The 20000-nt window shown below is 44.9% G+C and overlaps 1 protein-coding gene across 1 annotated transcript in view; it reads right to left on the bottom strand.

Moving 5' to 3' along the window:
* Positions 1-20000, bottom strand: part of LOC140548855 (uncharacterized) — a gene marked incomplete at its 3' end in the record, with an annotated part of 35243 nt that overhangs the window by 3805 nt on the left and 11438 nt on the right. The window contains 32 exon segments of the mRNA XM_072672028.1: positions 2127-2180; positions 2263-2298; positions 4042-4095; positions 4751-4858; positions 5001-5054; positions 5142-5195; positions 5539-5646; positions 6321-6374; positions 6480-6533; positions 6615-6668; positions 6754-6807; positions 6922-7029; positions 7825-7878; positions 8136-8189; positions 8840-8893; positions 9024-9077; positions 9215-9322; positions 9421-9474; positions 10221-10274; positions 10355-10462; positions 12120-12227; positions 14158-14211; positions 14670-14759; positions 14849-14956; positions 16301-16354; positions 16704-16757; positions 17087-17140; positions 17302-17346; positions 17675-17728; positions 18583-18627; positions 18788-18841; positions 19972-20000. The exon segment at positions 19972-20000 is cut by the window's right edge and continues 25 nt beyond it. Of these exon segments, the coding sequence (XP_072528129.1) occupies positions 2127-2180; positions 2263-2298; positions 4042-4095; positions 4751-4858; positions 5001-5054; positions 5142-5195; positions 5539-5646; positions 6321-6374; positions 6480-6533; positions 6615-6668; positions 6754-6807; positions 6922-7029; positions 7825-7878; positions 8136-8189; positions 8840-8893; positions 9024-9077; positions 9215-9322; positions 9421-9474; positions 10221-10274; positions 10355-10462; positions 12120-12227; positions 14158-14211; positions 14670-14759; positions 14849-14956; positions 16301-16354; positions 16704-16757; positions 17087-17140; positions 17302-17346; positions 17675-17728; positions 18583-18627; positions 18788-18841; positions 19972-20000 (2081 nt within the window).

Raw genomic sequence — 20000 nt, 5'->3', positions numbered from 1 at the left:
GTTCAGAGTGTTTGGGCAGGTGTTGGGTGTTCAGAGTGTTTGGGTAGATGTTGGGTGTTCAGAGTGTTTGGGTAGATGTTGCCTGTTCAGAGTGTTTGGGGAGGTGTTGGGTGTTCAGAATGTTTGGGTAGATGTTGGGTGTTCAGAGTGTTTGGGTAGATGTTTGGTGTTCAGAGTGTTTGGGTAGATGTTGCCTGTTCAGAGTGTTTGGGTAGATGTTGCCTGTTCAGAGTGTTTGGGGAGGTGTTGGGTGTTCAGAATGTTTGGGTAGATGTTGGGTGTTCAGAGTGTTTGGGTAGATGTTGGGAGTTCAGAGTGTTTGGGCAGATGTTGGGTGTTCAGAGTGTTTGGGTAGATGTTGGGTGTTCAGAGTGTTTGGGTAGATGTTGGGTGTTCAGAGTGTTTGGGCAAGTGTTGGGTGTTCAGAGTGTTTGGGCAGATGTTGGGTGTTCAGAGTGTTTGGGTAGATGTTGGGTTTTCAGAGTGTTTGGGTAGATGTTGGGTTTTCAGAGTGTTTGGGCAGATGTTGGGAGTTCAGAGTGTTTGGGTAGATGTTGGGTGTTCAGAGTGTTTGGGTAGATGTTGGGAGTTCAGAATGTTTGGGCAGATGTTGGGTGTTCAGAGTGTTTGGGCAGGTGTTGGGTGTTCACAGTGTTTGGGTGGATGTTGGCAGTTCAGAGTGTTTGGGCAGGTGTTGGGTGTTCAGAGTGTTTGGGTAGATGTTGGGTGTTCAGAGTGTTTGGGCAGGGGTTGGATGTTCAGAGTGTTTGGGCAGGTGTTGGGTGTTCAGAGTGTTTGGGTAGATGTTGGGTGTTCAGAGTGTTTGGGTAGATGTTGCCTGTTCAGAGTGTTTGGGGAGGTGTTGGGTGTTCAGAATGTTTGGGTAGATGTTGGGTGTTCAGAGTGTTTGGGTAGATGTTTGGTGTTCAGAGTGTTTGGGTAGATGTTGCCTGTTCAGAGTGTTTGGGTAGATGTTGGGTGTTCAGAGTGTTTGGGTAGATGTTGGGTGTTCAGAATGTTTGGGTAGATGTTGGGTGTTCAGAGTGTTTGGGTAGATGTTGGGAGTTCAGAGTGTTTGGGCAGATGTTGGGTGTTCAGAGTGTTTGGGTAGATGTTGGGTGTTCAGAGTGTTTGGGTAGATGTTGGGTGTTCAGAGTGTTTGGGCAAGTGTTGGGTGTTCAGAGTGTTTGGGCAGATGTTGGGTGTTCAGAGTGTTTGGGTAGATGTTGGGTTTTCAGAGTGTTTGGGTAGATGTTGGGTTTTCAGAGTGTTTGGGCAGATGTTGGGAGTTCAGAGTGTTTGGGTAGATGTTGGGTGTTCAGAGTGTTTGGGTAGATGTTGGGAGTTCAGAATGTTTGGGCAGATGTTGGGTGTTCAGAGTGTTTGGGCAGGTGTTGGGTGTTCACAGTGTTTGGGTGGATGTTGGCAGTTCAGAGTGTTTGGGCAGGTGTTGGGTGTTCAGAGTGTTTGGGTAGATGTTGGGTGTTCAGAGTGTTTGGGCAGGGGTTGGATGTTCAGAGTGTTTGGGCAGGTGTTGGGTGTTCAGAGTGTTTGGGTAGATGTTGGGTGTTCAGAGTGTTTGGGTAGATGTTGCCTGTTCAGAGTGTTTGGGTAGATGTTGGGTTTTCAGAGTGTTTGGGTAGATGTTGGGTTTTCAGAGTGTTTGGGCAGATGTTGGGAGTTCAGAGTGTTTGGGTAGATGTTGGGTGTTCAGAGTGTTTGGGTAGATGTTGGGAGTTCAGAATGTTTGGGCAGATGTTGGGAGTTCAGAGTGTTTGGGTAGATGTTGGGACTTCAGAGTGTTTGGGTAGATGTTGGGACTTCAGAATGTTTGGGCAGATGTTGGGTGTTCAGAGTGTTTGGGCAGATGTTGGGTGTTCAGAGTGTTTGGGCAGATGTTGGGTGTTCAGAATGTTTGGGCAGATGTTGGGTGTTCAGAGTGTTTGGGCAGATGTTGGGTGTTCAGAGTGTTTGGGCAGGTGTTGGGAGTTCAGAGTGTTTGGGCAGGTGTTGGGTGTTCAGAGTGTTTGGGCAGATGTTGGGTGTTCAGAGTGTTTGGGCAGATGTTGGGTGTTCAGAGTGTTTGGGCAGGTGTTGGGTGTTCAGTGTTTGAAATGTGAACTCACTGGAAGTCCAGGAGGACCGGCAGGACCTGGGTCTCCACGAGGTCCAATAGGGCCCTGAAACAAGACAACCGATCAGTCTCTCAGCTGGATCTGGGTGTGTGTTTTCCAGCATTTGATTGTATCATACTCATCTGACCTGACTGCCTTTCGACCCCTTCTGCCCAACGTTTCCCTGTGAAACAGAACAACAGCTCATTCAGAAGTGCAGAACAGTGCAGAGAACCCGATTACATCCCTGATTTGACCTGGATATTGTACAGAACATTCCAGGAGAACATGCTAGGGTCATCTTCTCACACACTGCTACTGTAACTAAAGACCCCCAAAGTAAAGTACAGACCTCCAAACATGGTGGAGGTAGTTTCACACACTGCTACTGTAACTAAAGACCCCCAAAGTAAAGCACAGACCTCCAAACATGGTGGAGGTAGTTTCACACACTGCTACTGTAACTAAAGACCCCCAAAGTAAAGTACAGACCTCCAAACATGGTGGAGGTAGTTTCCCACACTGCTACTGTAACCAAGACCCCCAAAGTAAAGCACAGCCTCTAAACATGGTGGAGGTAGTTTCACACACTGCTACTGTAACCAAGACCCCCGAAGTAAGGTACAACCTCTTAACATGGTGGAGGTAGTTTCACACACTGCTACTGTATCTAAGACCCCCAAAGTAAAACACAGCATTTAAACATGGTGGAGGTAGTTTCACACACTGCTACTGTAACCAAGACCCCCAAAGTAAAGTACAACCTCCAAACATGGTGGAGGTAGTTTCACACACTGCTACTGTAACCAAGACCCCCAAAGTAAAGTACAGACCTCCAAACATGGTGGAGGTAGTTTCATATACTGCTACTGTAACTAAAGACCCCCAAAGTAAAACACAGCATTTAAACATGGTGGAGGTAGATCCACACACTGCTACTGTAACTAAAGACCCCCAAAGTAAAACACAGCATTTAAACATGGTGGAGGTAGATCCACACACTGCTACTGTAACTTAAGACCCCCAAAGTAAAGTACAGACCTCCAAACATGGTGGAGGTAGTTTCCCCACACTGCTACTGTAACCAAGACCCCCAAAGTAAAGTACAGACCTCCAAACATGGTGGAGGTAGTTTCACACTCTGCTACTGTATCTAAGACCCCCAAAGTAAAACACAGCATTTAAACATGGTGGAGGTAGATCCACACACTGCTACTGTATCTAAGACCCCCAAAGTAAAACACAGCATTTAAACATGGTGGAGGTAGATCCACACACTGCTACTGTAACTTAAGACCCCCAAAGTAAAACACAGCATTTAAACATGGTGGAGGTAGATCCACACTGCTACTGTAACCAAGACCCCCAAAGTAAGGTACAACCTCTTAACATGGTGGAGGTAGTTTCCCACACTGCTACTGTAACCAAGACCCCCAAAGTAAAACACAGCCTCCAGACATGGTGGAGGTAGTTCCACACACTGCTACTGTAACCAAGACCCCCAAAGTAAAGTACAGACCTCTAAACATGGTGGAGGTAGTTTCACACACTGCTACTGTATCTAAGACCCCCAAAGTAAAACACAGCATTTAAACATGGTGGAGGTAGATCCACACTGCTACTGTAACTTAAGACCCCCAAAGTAAAACACAGCATTTAAACATGGTGGAGGTAGATCCACACTGCTACTGTAACTTAAGACCCCCAAAGTAAAACACAGCATTTAAACATGGTGGAGGTAGATCCACACACTGCTACTGTAACTAAAGACCCTAACTAAAGAAGTGTTTAGGTGGGAAAGCTGGTCTGCTTCAAACACTATAGAACTGAACAGCGCCCCCCTCAGCCTGGTACAGTTTCTAATGGTTATTATTGGTAGGTTTAATGCTGAGTCAATCAGGCAGTGTGTGTCATGGAAGAGACTTACAGACAGTCCAGGTGGTCCAGGGGGGCCATTGGGGCCTGGAGGGCCAACTGGACCCTGAAAAAGCAGCATAGAGAAATCAGTGGGTCAGAGAGAGAACAAGAACAACGGCCAGCCTAAACAAGCAAATGAAATAAAAATTAAATATGTAAAATAAATAATTTACTATAATATATATAAATTATAGTTCGACTATTTAACTTCTAGATGTTTTTTAACACCTCATCACATATTAGAACAGTTTGTTCAAAGTTAGGTCCATGCTTTATGATCTGTTGATTTGTTGTCCTCTTACTGGATTCCTGTAAAACAGCCAGTAAAATATTACGCCCCCTGGTGGTTCAACAGATGATTAAATAGTGGATGGATTTAAGGTTAAGCTACTTTAGCATCCTCATCACGTCCCGCTCTGTAGAGCTGCTCCACTCCCAGACTGGAGGAGTGCAGTGGGCGGAGTGATACCACACACTGTGCTGAGGTGCAGGTGGGTCCGGTTCCTCCAGCGTTCCTCAGCTCTGTGGAGAAGGTTCTGTCTGGGTTTATAGACTAAACTCAGTCCCACCGTCTCCTAAACCACATCCATCTACCAGCTGATGAAGATCTGGAGGAGCTCTGAGAGACGCCCTGAGAGAGGGACGGGTTTGGGGACAGCCTGTTTGTTAGCAGCATTAGCCTAGCATCTGTCTGTACTCTCGTCAGTGTGTAATCTTACCGGATCTCCTTTGGGTCCTTGTGTACCCTGGTTTCCAGGCAGTCCTCTGTCTCCTTTCTCTCCGAACTCACCCGGCGGACCAATCAGACCAATGAGACCGCCATGACCCTGTAATACACAAATACACACAGTACTATGGGCAGGGGTCAGTGTCTGTTTTTGTGTATCTGTGTGTGTGTGTGTGTGTGTGTGTGTGTGTGTTATTGCATCCAGACGTGGCAATTCCAGGATTTGCCACCTTTGACTTTACCTTATCACCTCTCCTTCCGGGGTCTCCTTTCAGACCAGGCAGACCAGAGGGCCCCTAAAGGTGAGAGGTCAGAACATGTCAGCTTAACATTATGAAAAGAAAGTCAAAGGACGAAGCATGGTGCACCTCCTGCATTCCTACCATCGGTCCCGGAGGTCCGGTTTGACCTGGAGGTCCGTTTAAGCCTTGTTCTCCCTGGAAGGAGAGACAGAGGGAGATCAGTGATGATCAGTGATGATCAGTGATGGATACAGGAAGATCTCATCACCTCTATAACATCCTGTGAGACGACCTGAAGAACTGCTGATTATAAAGCTTTTGGACTCCAGTTGGAATCATCAGGTGTTGATCTGAGGAGAACTCTAAATAATACTAGACTCCATGAGGAGAACTTTGGAGATGTTCTAATGATGAACACAGTGATGGAGAACCTCCACCACTTTCTGTAGTAGTGTTATTATTAGTGTTTATTCTGATATCAGTGATTTACTGAGCAGATAAACACAGAGGACTAAAACTCCCTAAAATATTAACTTACCGCTGGTCCTGGTATTCCTGGAAGCCCCTGAGGCCCCGCCTTCCCAGGATTCCCCTGACCACCAACTGGACCAGTCTTCCCTAGGACACCCTCATAGCCAGGAGCGCCCTACAAATACAGAGCCAGACAGAAATCCACACACTGAATAGTTTATAAGGAAATGAGTCTGAGTGAGCTAGTGAGTCAATCATTAAGATAGTGAGTGAATCAGTGAGCCAATCAGTGAACCTTTAAGCCAGTCAGTGAGCTAGTGAGTCTGTCAGGGAGCCAATCAGTAAGCTTGTGAGTCAACCAGTGATCCAGTCAGGGAGCCAATCAGTGAGATGTTAAGACAGCCAGTAAGCTAGTGAGTGAGTAGTGAAAGAGTCAGTGATCCAGTCAGTGAACTGGTGAATGAATCAGTGATCCAGTCAGTGACCCAGTCAGTGATCCAGCCAGTGAGCTAGTGAATGAGTCAGTGATCCAGTCAGTGACCCAGTCAGTGATCCAGCCAGTGAGCTAGTGAATAAGTCAGTAATCCAGTCAGTGACCCAGTCAGTGATCCAGCCAGTGAGCTAGTGAATGAGTCAGTAATCCAGTCAGTGACCCAGTCAGTGATCCAGCCAGTGAGCTAGTGAATGAGTCAGTAATCCAGTCAGTGATCCAGCCAGTAAGCTAATGAATGAGTAAGCAATCTAGTCAGTGATCCAGTATGTGGTCCAGTTAGTGAGTTAGTAAATGAGTCAGTGATCCAGTTAGTGAACTAGTAAATGAGTCAGTGATCCAGTCAGTGAACAGTTTACCTTGTCTCCTTTCATTCCAGGCTTCCCTTGTTTTCCTGGTGGGCCTAAATGACCCTACAGACAGAAGCAGAGAGACACACAGAGATGTTAGTGACCATAGTTACATCTGCAACAACCTAATGGCTTTCATCAATCAAACACACACAGACATATACTGACCCTTCGTCCAGGCCGTCCTGGAGGACCAGGCTCTCCAGAGGCTCCAGGAGGTCCCTGAGAATAAGAGAATCATGGTGTAAAATGAAAACAGTGAAAGGGGAAGAGAGCTGACAGTGAACACAGAGAAATACACACAGCTTTGCCGGGATCTCCGTTGTCTCCTTTAGATCCAGGGCTTCCATCAATACCCTGAATAGACAGACAGGTAGACCTGATGTAAATAACAAAGACTAGAAAAACCTTTGATGTGAAAGGATAAAGGAGAGTCACTCACATCAGTACCGGGCTCTCCAGGAGGTCCTGGGTCTCCAGTTAAACCAATGGGACCCTAAAGACAGACAGTAGGGGGAGTGCATAGACATGAGACATAGAGAGGATGTTAAAGGGACATTGAAGGGACATACACATACACACACACACACACACACACACACACACTCACTGAGTTGCCTTTAGCACCATCTTCTCCTGATGCACCTCGAGCACCTGGAAGTCCTCCAGCTCCTGAAGCTCCTGAATCTCCCTTCTCCCCCTGCTCACCTTTCTCCCCCTGTACAGGATTCCAAATACAAACCACAAATATTTTAAGAAGAGAGGAGAAGAGAAGAGAGGAGAAGAGAAGAGAAGAGAAGAGAGGAGAAGAGAGGAGAGGAGAGGAGAGGAGAAGAGAAGAGAGGAGAAGAGAGGAGAGGAGAAGAGAAGAGAAGAGAGGAGAAGAGAAGAGAGGAGAAGAGAGGAGAAGAGAAGAGAGGAGAAGAGAGGAGAAGAGAGGAGAGGAGAAGAGAAGAGAAGAGAGGAGAAGAGAAGAGAAGAGAGGAAAAGAGAAGAGAAGAGAGGAGAAGAGAGGAGAAGAGAGGAGAAGAGAGGAGAAGAGAAGAGAAGAGAGGTGAAGAGAGGAGAAGAGAAGAGAAGAGAGGAAAGGAGAAGAGAGGAGAAGAGAGGAGAAGAGAAGAGAGGTGAAGAGAAGAGAAGAGAGGTGAAGAGAGGAGAAGAGAAGAGAAGAGAAGAGAGGAGAAGAGAAGAGAAGAGAAGAGAAGAGAGGAGAGGAGAAGAGAAGAGAAGAGAAGAGAGGAGAAGAGAAGAGAAGAGAGGAGAGGAGAAGAGAGGAGAAGAGAGGAGAGGAGAAGAGAAGAGAGGAGAGGAGAAGAGAAGAGAGGAGAGGAGAAGAGAGGAGAAGAGAGGAGAGGAGAGGAGAAGAGAGGAGAAGAGAGGAGAGGAGAGGAGAAGAGAAGAGAGGAGAAGAGAAGAGAGGAGAGGAGAAGAGAAGAGAGGAGAAGAGAAGAGAGGAGAAGAGAGGAGAAGAGAAGAGAGGAAAAGAGAGGAGAGGAGAAAAGATTTTACTCACATTGCTTCCAGGTACTCCCACAGCACCAGGATCACCTGACTCACCGTCCTCCCCCTACCATCATCATCATCACCATCATCATCATCATTATAATCAATAACAACATTAAACAGAAAACAGAGGAGAATCAATCCAGAATTGATCTGATGAGTAAAGTGTTTCCTGAAGCAGGACAATTCTTTATTAGATGTTGTAAGGTTTGATTACATGATCAGGTTTATTAGATGTTGTAAGGTTTGATTATATGATCAGGTTTATTAGATGTTGTAAGGTTTGATTATATGATCAGGTTTATTAGATGTAAATCTCACCTTCTCCCCAACTCCACCAGGTTGACCTCGGACACCTGGCCTCCCAGGAGGACCCTGCTCACCAACAAAAACACATATAAGCCTTTCAGACTTTCAGGTATGCCTGTTCAGATTAGTTCCAATTTCTTGTGTTTGGCTCTTTACATTTGTTGGGTTTGGCTCTTCAATTTTGTTGGGTTTAGCTCTTCAATTTTGTTGAGTTTGGCTCTTCAAATTTGTTGGGTTTGGCTCTTCAAATTTGTTGGGTTTGGCTCTTCAGTTTTGTTGGGTTTGGCTCTTCAGTTTTGTTGGGTTTGGCTCTTCAGTTTTGTTGGGTTTGGCTTTTCAATTTTGTTGGGTTTAGCTCTTCAATTTTGTTGGGTTTGGTCCTTCAATTTTGTTGAGTTTGGTTCTTCAAATTTGTTGTGTTTGGCTTTTCAAATTTGTTTGGTTTGGCTCTTCACATTTGTTGGATTTGGCTCTTAAAATTTTATGGGTTTGGCCCTTCAAATTTGTTGGGTTTGACTGATCAAATTTGTGGGTGTTTGAATGTGTAGGGTGTGGGTTTTTATATTTGCTGGACAGAATTGACCACAATTTGAATAGTTTACAGGGTTCTATCAGCGGCATTAGAATATTTGTGGATTTGCTGCTTTGCGACTATTATGCTCTGCTTTGCTTAAAAAAACTAACAAACAAAAAAACCCTGAAAACAATAAACGCACCTGTCCACCACTTGGTCCCTGAGGGCCTCGAGGACCAAACTGACCAGGAGGACCCTACAACCAGAAACAGGAAACAGTTTAACACTCACTCAGCAGCTCCACTGAAAGACTTCAGAAGTGAATCAGTGAGTGAAGAAGAGGACGTGGAAACAGAAAGAGGACAGTGAAGAGGAAGTGATCTCACAATGAGTCCAGAGTGTCCACTCTCTCCCTTCTCTCCAGGGGGTCCAGGCATTCCCTAAACACACAGATTTAATACAGGAAGTCAAAACTACAGACTCATCAACCTTGTGCTTTCACACGCTGGCCACTTTATTAGAAACACACACCAGCTGTGTGTAGTGCTGATTCTAGAGGTTCCTGAGATGTGTGTACCTGTAGCCCCCTCGGCCCTGTAGCTCCTTTAAAGCCCCGCAGTCCTTCGTCTCCTTTCTGTCCGTACATCCCCTGCTGTCCGGGAGGCCCTGACTCCCCATCCACACCCTGGGAAAGCAAGAAATATTGGTCAATGTATAATATCTCTAAATAACGGCCCCCCACATGACACAGACATATCCCTGACTGAACATTTGTTTGCTCACCGGTGCTCCAGGCTGCCCCTCTGGTCCCTGAGTACCGGTTGGACCTGGGGGTCCCTGTTGAGAAACATGACGACTTAAATATAAAAATCCTTCTGTTCAGAAGAACACAGACAAAAGAAGAGAGAACAGAGGAGAACAGAGGAGAACAGTGGAGAACAGAGGAGAACAGTGGAGAACAGTGGAGAACAGAGGAGAACAGTGGAGAACAGAGGAGAACAGTGGAGAACAGTGGAGAACAGAAGTGAACAGAGGAGAACAGAGGAGAACAGTGGAGAACAGAGGAGAACAGTGGAGAACAGTGGAGAACAGAGGAGAACAGAGGAGAACAGACGTGAACAGAGGAGAACAGACGTGAACAGAGGAGAACAGTGGAGAACAGAAGTGAACAGAGGAGAACAGAGGAGAACAGTGGAGAACAGAGGAGAACAGAGGAGAACAGTGGAGAACAGAGGAGAACAGAGGAGAACAGTGGAGAACAGAGTGTTCTTGGTGGAGAACAGAGGAGAATGCTGGAGAACAGAGTGTTCTCAGTGGAGAACAGAGGAGAATGCTGGAGAACAGAGTGTTCTCAGTGGAGAACAGAGGAGAATGCTGGAGAACAGAGTTTTCTCAGTGGAGAACAGAGGAGAATGCTGGAGAACAGAGTGTTCTCAGTGGAGAACAGAGGAGAATAGTGGAGAACAGAGTGTTCTCAGTGGAGAACACAGGAGATTAGTGGGGAACAGAGTGTTCTCGGTGGAGAACAGAGGATTAGAGAACCGTGTTCTCAGTGGAGAACACAGATGAATGGAGGTTCTTACCGGCTCTCCTTTGTCTCCTTTGCTGCCTTTCTGTCCAGGACCTCCAGTTTCACCCTGCAGGTAAAAGATGAGGATGTGAAACATGCTGGGTTCAATTCTGTCCCCTGTTCCTCACTCTCACACATCCACCTTACCTTATCTCCATCCTCTCCAGGGGGTCCTGGAGGGCCGGTGGCTCCTGGTAATCCCACAGGCCCCTGCTCTCCATCCTGACCTGCAGGGCCTATCGGACCCTTCTCTCCCTGCACAGAGAGAGCACAGCACTGTAACACACACTTTCAAAGGGTTCTCTGTCCCCGGCGGAGCCACGGCCAAATGTGGCCAAGAGTCATGGAGAACAGGGCCATCCCTCTCCCCCCATCACTCAGCATGGGTAATGATAGACGGTATGGGCGTCTGTTCGCTGACTCAGCAGAACTATAAGCAGTTAGCGTTCTCCTCCAAGCATCTTGAGCTCTAGTGGTGTCGTGTTAGTGGCTGTATGAGGAGATGATGGAGATGATGGAGCTTCTTGCATGCTAGCCTTCATCCTCCCAGCACTGAGCCTGAGCTGGGTTCCTAAAGCACCATTTTATCATTACTTTTTAATGTGTCCCAGACAGGACAGCTCCCCACCCCCACCCACCACCACCACCCACCTCCTCATTAACTTTCCGGATTCACCACTGCTCACTCATCCAGAACCTCATCATATCTGAAGGACTCATCTCTCAGAGCATTACAATAACACTCTCGACTTCAATCCGCTCACTGAAATGCTAATGCTAATGCTACACAATCAAACACAGCCTGCTGCTTTGATGTGCATGGCCTCAGTCAGGCTGGGTGAGGTGCTGCTCATTAAACACTTAGCTTTAGAGCTAGGAAGGTGAACTGGGAGGTTATCTGACAGCTACGCAGGAGGCTCTGCAGGACGTTTACAGAGCTCTACTGTGGAGGATACAGCTGCAGAATGCAGAACTGCTCCGTTTCCTGAAGCTGTATCAACTCCTCAACAGAGCAAAATTGTTTTATTCATATCAATCTTTTAATTTTTTACGAAAAGACATAACCTACAGATAACAAAGGCAGCTGGGATAAGCTTTGAAGGCTAATCAATCTGATTATGATCAAATTCAAAGATAACCACTTCCTTAAATAACGTGAATACTAGCATCACTTCATGCACACACACTGCCCAGTCCCTGGAAACAAGAGATTTCGTCCTCCAAGACATATGAAACTGCCACCATTGCAAGCTTACTGGAGGAGAATGCTAACTGCTAAATCTGTTGCATCAGCTAACAGGTCCCTGTGCTGGCTAGCATTGACCACGCTGAGTGATGTGGGGAGAGAGAAGACCACCCTACCCAGAGAGAGGACAGTACTGCTCCTTGGGACTCCCAGACACAGATGGCTGTGGCATCTTTCGGAATCGAACCTATGACCTCCTGACATATTCTCATCCAGAGCGACTTACAAGGTAACTCGTATTACAGAGGCGGGCCAATGTAGTGTTAGGAGTCTTGCCCAAGGACTCTTATTGGTTTAGCACAGGATAGCCACCCAGACCAGGAATCGAACCCCAGTCTTCCACATGATGCAGTATCTCAATAGCAGGTACTGGTGTTATCCGTGGCGCCACACCAACCAGTTGTCAACCAGCTTAGTGGACGTTGGTTGTTGATCACAGGGTTGTAGGTTCAATACCCATGTCCACTAAGCTGCCAGTGTTGGGCCCTTGAGCAAGGCCCTTAACTCTCTCTTGTCTGGGGGCACCATAGCATAGTCATAGTCTGACCTGTGCTCTGACTCCGGCTTTCTAAGCCAGGAAGTGTATGAGTATAATGCCTATACTGGTGTTATCTGTTGCGCCACATCTACTGGTTGTCTCTAAGGCATAGGAACGGGCAGTCTTACCGGTTCTCCTTTCTCCCCCATTGGTCCAGACCCACCGAGAGTTCCAGTTCGTCCAGGTTGACCAATCGCTCCAGCCAGACCAGGAGGCCCCCTCTCGCCTGTAGCACCCTGCACAGAAAAAGAGAAAGACCAAAATTCATTCAACTAATTCTATTCTACTGAGGTCAACCCAGCGCACCGCCTGAGCTCCAGTCCATTTATCATCCTCAGTCTTACCGGATCCTTAGTTGTCTTTTTGTACTAGGGGTGTTTTTTTCCCACTGGGTCTAAGAGGTCCAGGGTTCAAATCTCAGGTTTGTGGGTTCTATATCCATGTCTGCTAGGCTGCCACAGTTGGGCCTTTGAGTAAGGTTCTTCAGGGGTACCTCGCATCATTATTGTTCAATCAATGTATTATCCCCAGTCCTACGGGGTCCTAAGTTGGTCCAGGGGTACGAGTCTCTCTTTGAGTGCTAGAGGTTCTATTTTAAGGGGCAGTGGCTATCAACCGCAGGGTTATTGGTTCTATACCCACATCCAGTAAGCTGGCGCAGTTGGGCCCTTAAGCAAGGCTTCTAACTTTCTCTGCTCCAGGGGGCGCCATAGGATCATTACAGTTTAATTCATCAATCCTCAGGCTTAAGGGCTCCAAAGTTGTCTAATTAGACTATGGGTTTTGTTCTGGTGCTTAGTGCAAGAGGTCCTGGGTTTCAATCAATCACAGCCTGGGTTTTTAGGTTGGGCTAGGTTATTAATCACAGGGTTGTGGGTTCTATGCCCACACCCACCAAGCTGCCACGTTTTGGCCCTTAACTTGCAGAGTTAGGTCCTGCATTCAAATACTAGACAAGCTCTGTTGTTTGGGGGCAGAGAGGGTTAAGGGCCTTGCTCAAGGGTCCAACAGTGGCAGCTTAGTGGACGTTGGTTGTTGATCACAGGGTTGTGGGTTCAATACCCATGCTCTGACCTCAGCTTTTTAAGCCAGGATATGAAAAGATCCTGGCTCGCCGACGTCTCGTCTTGGATGGCGGCTCACCATCTCAAACTCAACCCCTACAAGACGGAGCTGCTGTACATCCCGGGAACTGCTGGACCAAGAAACGATCTTGCCATCACCTTTGAGAACTCACTGGTCACTCCTTCTACTGAAGCCCGAAGCCTTGGTGTAGTGATGGATGATCAGTTATCGTTCTCAAGTCATGTTGCAAACGTAACTCGGTCCTGCAGATTCTTCCTGTACAACATCCGGAGAATTCGACCCTTCCTCTCTAGAGAGGCCACCCAGGTGCTTGTTCAGTCTCTCGTCACTTCCAGACTTGACTACTGCAACTCTCTTCTGGCTGGTCTCCCTCTGCGCACCATCAGGCCCCTGCAACTCATCCAGAATGCAGCGGCACGGGTCGTCTTCAATGTCCCTAAATTCAGCCATGTCACTCCACTGCTGCGTTCTCTCCACTGGCTTCCTGTAGCTGCCCGCATCAGATTTAAAACCCTGACGCTGGCCTACAAAGCCAAGAACGGACCAGCCCCTCCGTATCTGATGGCAATGGTCAAAAGCCGATCCGCACCAAGAGCCCTTCGAGCTTCAAGTACGGCTTGGCTTGACCCGCCATCCCTCAAAATCCGCGGAAGACAAGTGTCCAGGCTTTTTTCTGTCCTGGCACCAAAGTGGTGGAACGAGCTGCCCCTGGATGTCCGAACGGCCGAGTCACTCGCTGTCTTCAAACGCAGACTGAAGACCCACCTCTTCAGAGAGTACTTGGACAAATAGTTCTATGGTCGCCTTATTGTATTGTGTTTAGTAATGTCTAAGCTTGGAGGTATCTTTTGTATTAGTCTATTCTAACTAGCGAAGGTTTTCTTGGGTAAATAGCAAAGCACTTTGTAAGTCGCTCTGGATAAGAGCGTCTGCTAAATGCCGTAAATGTAAATGTAAAAGAAATTCATGGAATTTGGCAGATTCTCCTATCCAGAGTGATTTGGAATGAAGTGTTAAGAGTTTTTGACTCTTATCGATGTTGCATGCTGCATTACATTAAGTAATACATTAAATACATACCGTTTGTCCAGAAGACCCCACAGGACCCCCACTTCCTTTCAGTCCAGGTGGTCCCTATAAGACAAAATATTACTGAATGCAGGGCTCACTGACCGGGCTCTATAACAACACCTAATCCTGTAGAAGGGTCAGATAAGTCCAGACGGGTGAACAGAGCTGTAGATGAGTCTAAAATGATTGAATGACGTTCTAATAAAATTAATATCCATCATTTCCTGTATTTAAGAAGTGACGGATCTCATCCTCCAGTCTGAGTCTGAGTCCAGTGTTTGTTAGCAATGTTAGCCTAGCATCTTCAGTAGTAAACTAAAGAAGCTCACACTTATGAATCTGGGGTTGTTATCAATCATATTTTAATTTATTGCCAATCTGCTCCTTTGAACCTGCACTGATCAAGTAATCAGCTGAGTCTGATGTGATCTCAGTGAAGTCTGATCACTACGCCACCAGTCTGATCTCCACGGTCTCGCTTCCTCTCTAATGAGCAGAAGGCAATCAATAGAGACGGTTACCATGCCGCCCGGTATTCCCCGACTGCCACGGAAACCTTTTAACCCAGTCGGTCCGTTCTTTCCTGGCGCTCCTGTGGATCCGGGGTCTCCCTGACGACCAAACACACAAGCACATTGATAATGAGGGAAGATGATGATAATGACGAGACTGAACTTGATGAAGATGGAGATGTACTGACCTTTGCTCCCTCTTTGCCGGCGGCTCCAGGTAGACCCTGTTCTCCAGGTGGTCCTGCAGACCCTGGGTGACCTCTTTCGCCCATTGGTCCAGTCTCTCCTGTGTTGCCCTAGAAACAGTCCAGAAACAGTCACCCCGTCAGTGCTTCGTCTCTAAGAGCCTCATTTTACAGAACAGGTGTTCTTTAATCATTTCTAAGGTGGTGGCTAGGGTATTGCTAGGTGGTTGCCATGGTATTTAAGGTGGCTCCTAAAGTGTTACTAGGCTGTTGCTATCATATCTTAGATAGTTGCTATGAAATTGCTTAAGTACCCAAGATGGTGGCTAGGGCATTGCTATGTGGTTGCCATGGTATTCATGGTGGTTCCTAAAGTGTTACCAGGCTGTTGCTATGATATCTTAGATGGTTGCTATAAAGTTGCTAAAAGAAGTTGCTAAAGTACCCAAAATGGTGACTAGGGTATTGCTAGGTGGTTGCCATGGTATTTAAGGTGGTTCCTAAAGTGTTACCAGGCTGTTGCTATGATATCTTAGATGGTTGCTATGAAGTTGCTAAAAGGTTGCTAAAGTACCCAAGATGGTGACTAGGGTATTGCTAGGTGGTTGCCATGGTATTTATAGTGGTTCCTAAGGTGTTACCAGGCTGTTGCTATGATATCTTAGATGGTTGCTATAAAGTTGCTAAAAGAGGTTGCTAAAGTACCCAAAATGGTGGCTTAGGTATTGCTAGGTGGTTGCCATGGTATTTAAGGTGGTTCCTAAAGTGTTACCAGGCTGTTGCTATGATATCTTTGATGGTTGCTATGAAGTTGCTCAAAGGTTGCTAAAGTACCCATGATGGTGGCTAGGGTATTGCTAGGTGGCTGCAATGTTATTCAAGGTGGTTAATAGAGTATTGTTAGACGGTTGCTATGTAATTTCAGATGGTTTCTAAAGTGTGACTGGACGGATGCTTTGATATCATAGAGGATTGCTATTGAATTGCTAATAGGTTGCTAAGTAACGACCTATTAGGGTGCTAGGGCATTGCATGGTGGTTGCTGTGTTTCTTAAGGTGGTTGATAGACTATGACTATGATGGTTGCTATGTTATCCCAAGTAGTTGCTATATTGTTACTAGGCTTGTGCTATGGTATGGTTGCTAAAGTATGCAAGGTGGTTGCTAAGGTGTTACTGAGTGGTTATTATGTTTTAAAGGGTTGATATTGTGTTGCTAGGTGTTTTTTTTTTCATGCTATGTTATTCAAAGTTGTTGCTATTACTTATTCCAGGTGGTTGCTAAGTTGTTGCTATGGTATCTGCTATGCTATGGTATGGAACAGTATAGGTGTCCTATAAGTAAGTGTGTTAAGGGCTTTTCAGCCCTGCGATGCTGCCAGGTTTGGGGGTTGCAGTTCAAGAAGACATCAAAGCAAAGAGGGACAGCATGCCAAAATGAATTAGACCACCTCACCTGTGGCCCCACCACTCCTGAGGGTCCTGGGGGACCTGTCTTTCCTTGGAAACCCTAAAGAGAAGATGAGATGGCTTTTTGTGAGCGACTACTTCTACTAACCACCACAGATGACCAGAGAAACCGAGCGAGGAGCTTCACCGCTAAAACCCTCGCCTATTTGAAAAGTTCTGAAATGAAAAGCCCTCAATCCAGACTCGGATGTTTTTGCATGGCTTGCTGCCAGAGCCATTCTTTATCCGAGGTACGAGGCTCCTCCTCCTGCTGCCGGAGCAGCTCCACACTTTATTTGCTGAACATATCGGGGGAAAGCGTAAATATACATATTTATGGATCAGCGCCACTTCAGTTTGGTCCGATTCAGTTGTGAAGTACTGTAAGCATGCCATTCCATCAAACTCACCGGCTCCCCCCGCTGGCCAGGATGACCCGGCAGACCATCTTTCCCAGAAGGACCCTGGATTAAAACAACACATGGCGTGGGTGACATGACTGACCTCAGGGTGAATGCAGCTGATCAAGAGTAAAGATGCCTTTAGTTTTTAATGATCTACACAGTCCTGGATTCTCTGTGACATAATAATATAATAACTGGTTATTTTATTAGGAATTCATTGGCAGGTGCACAGGTACACCGTCCAATGAAATTCTTATTTTGCAGTTCCTCCATTTACCCACATAATCTTATTAATATCAGTATAAAAAGAGAGAAACAGAATAAGTATAATAATAATATTAAAATAAATAAATAAATAAAAACTCTGAGGTCAGTAAAAGTCCACTTACAGCTGGTCCTTTTGGTCCAATCTCTCCAACACGACCCTGAGGGCCTTGAGGACCCTGACAGACACAAATCAGTCAATCTAAAGATCCCACCGACACGCTGACCAATCATCAGTCAGTTAAAATGTCCACAATAAACACAATAACCCTGAATCAGACTCTGTGAGTGTGTGTGTGTGTGTGTGTGTGTGTGTGTGTGTGTGTAGAGCGGTGCATACTCTTTCTCCTGATGGTCCTGGAGGTCCGTCATGCCCAGAAGAACCCTTTAGGGACAAACGGAGGTCATTACGCTTACACAGTGTCCCCTCAGTACCATCTATTAGAGAGACACCTCGAGCAGAGCGGGGTGATTCAGGCCTGCAGTTAGCACCATGCTACTATAAGGGTATAAGAGTCTGTTCTATATTAGCTTTACTAGCCTCATAGCTCCAGTGCAGCTACTAGGGGAGCTGATTTATCAAAGGCTTTTTTATTGTTATTATTATTATGAATATTAGTATTACTATGATTAATATAATAATTATTTTTAATATTAGGATTTATTATTATTCATGACAGATCAGCAGTAGTAAAGTTACAGGGATGTCTTACCTTTTCTCCAGACTTTCCGGTGGGTCCTCTGGCTCCTCTGGCTCCACGAGCTCCCTATGGGTAATAACATATATATGTTAACACACACATTATTACACACACACTATTACATTGTGTGTGTGTGTGTGTGTGTGTGAGTATTACATTACTTTGCCTTTTAAAACCTGGACCTTTAATTTTACATTTCGGACAATTTATTTGACCTTCTGACCAATTATTTCAAAAATAAGTTAAATCATTCTTTACATTTGTGACTTTTAATTTTGATCATATTTCATACAGTGGAAATGTTTTGCTCACAAACTAAAACATACAGAACACAAACGGTTAACCCCTCGTACTCTGAGCTGCCTTTAAAATGGGTTTACTTTAGAGTCAAACGTAAAAATCTATATGTATTTTTCTGGTGTCGACAGTGCACAGATACTCCACCAGGGGGCAGAAAACATGTATCTGATTTTATTGTGTTTTTTATTTTTTTATTTATTTCGTTAGTACTCTCCCCCATCACATGTAACACTCCCGACACTGGAAGCCTGAAGACTGACACCTTAGTCTGCTGGATCAATCAGAGCAGATCTGATTTATCTGACGTTTTTTATTTAGTTGATCAAATATTATTGATATTATTTATAACATAATTTAATCATTATGTAAGACAAGTAATGATTTAATATTCATGGATTAAACCAACAAAAACAACAGTGTGGTATTAGACCTTGTTCTGATGCTGAATTGTGATCCGCGGCTGTCAGCGCTGGAGGTCAGCTGGAGGTCAGCTGGAGGTCAGCAGGGTTCGATTCTTTCTATTCAGTTTTATTTTTGTTTTTATTTGTTTGTTTTTTCTGGTTTAAATCAACGCTGGTTGTTTACTCAATAATTAAACACACATGCACAGAGACACTCACATTAGGGCCCCTCTGTCCTGCAGTGCCCGCCTGCCCTGGAGGACCCTGAGAAAAACAAACAAACAAACAAACAAACAAACAAACAAACAAACACACAAACAAACAAACAAGAACAGCAGCAGTTCTGTCAGTGTCCTGAGCTCATAGTGAAGAACTGAAGGTTGGAGAACAGTCGTGCTTCTCCTGCATTAACACCCGTACTGACCTTCCTCCCCTTCTCTCCCCCAACACCAACAGCTCCAGGGAAACCGTCCGCACCCTGCGACCACACACCACAACACACACAGTTACACTCAGCGATGCCCAGCTTACCGTCTTCCATCATCTCTACTGATTAAACGACATGTAGGTCACGCTCCAGCAGCACTGAGAACCACAGGGGGTGATAACAACAACAACAACAACAACAACAACAACAACAACAATAATAATAATAATAATAATAACAACAACACCAACAACAGCACCAACAATCACAAGAACAACAACAACAATAATAATATTAATAACAACAACAACAATAACAACAATAATAACAATAACAACAATATTAAAAACAACAATAACAATAACAATAATAATAACAATAATAATAAAAACAATAATAATAAAAACAAGAAAACCACCACCACCACTAACAACAACAACAACAACAACAATAATAAATAATGATAATAATAATAATAATAATAATAGCATTGTAACAATATTAATAATAACAGATAATAGATATATACTTTATTGATTCCAAAGGAAATTTAGCAGCCAGTAGTAATTGCACAGTACAGCACAGTAATACAATATAATACTTACAATAATAACAATAAACAGAATAAATTTTAAAAATATTCATTTGAACCAACTGGAGATGAAAGGCAGTGCAGTTATAAAGAATACGGGCTGAAGCAGACAGATACTGTACTGAATAAATACCTGCGTATGTTGATGTTTAAGTAAAGTAAAGTCAGTTGTGTCCAGGAGTGATAATAATACTTTTGCAGATGCAAAAAATAACTTTTTTATAATATATACACAATAATAAATACAGTACTCAATCATAAATAATAAATTAGCAAAAGCAAAAGAGAAAAGAAAGGGGAAATATATTAACTAAGACAAAACTGATAATTGTAGTATTTTAAAGTATAAAGTAAAAATTACAGTTAATAAAATCTATATAAAATAAACTAAACACATGTCTGAAATCCTCAATCTAAACAGATCTGCTTTACCTGCTTTTACCACTTTAATAGTCAGGCCTGATCAATATCTACTGATGAAGTGTTTCAGGGCTTTGATGCTTAGTGGAAAAAAGCTGTTTCATCAGTGTGTGTCTCAGTTTCCATTGCTGTCACTCTGACTTCATTATTATCCACATCATCATCTCACCTTTGGTCCCTGCCGTCCTGGATATCCTG

Source organism: Salminus brasiliensis, unplaced genomic scaffold (genome assembly GCF_030463535.1).
Source record: "Salminus brasiliensis unplaced genomic scaffold, fSalBra1.hap2 scaffold_135, whole genome shotgun sequence".
Taxonomy (NCBI): domain Eukaryota; kingdom Metazoa; phylum Chordata; class Actinopteri; order Characiformes; family Bryconidae; genus Salminus; species Salminus brasiliensis.
Note: the sequence above shows the minus strand (reverse complement) of the source record. Positions and strands in the feature narration are given on the sequence as shown.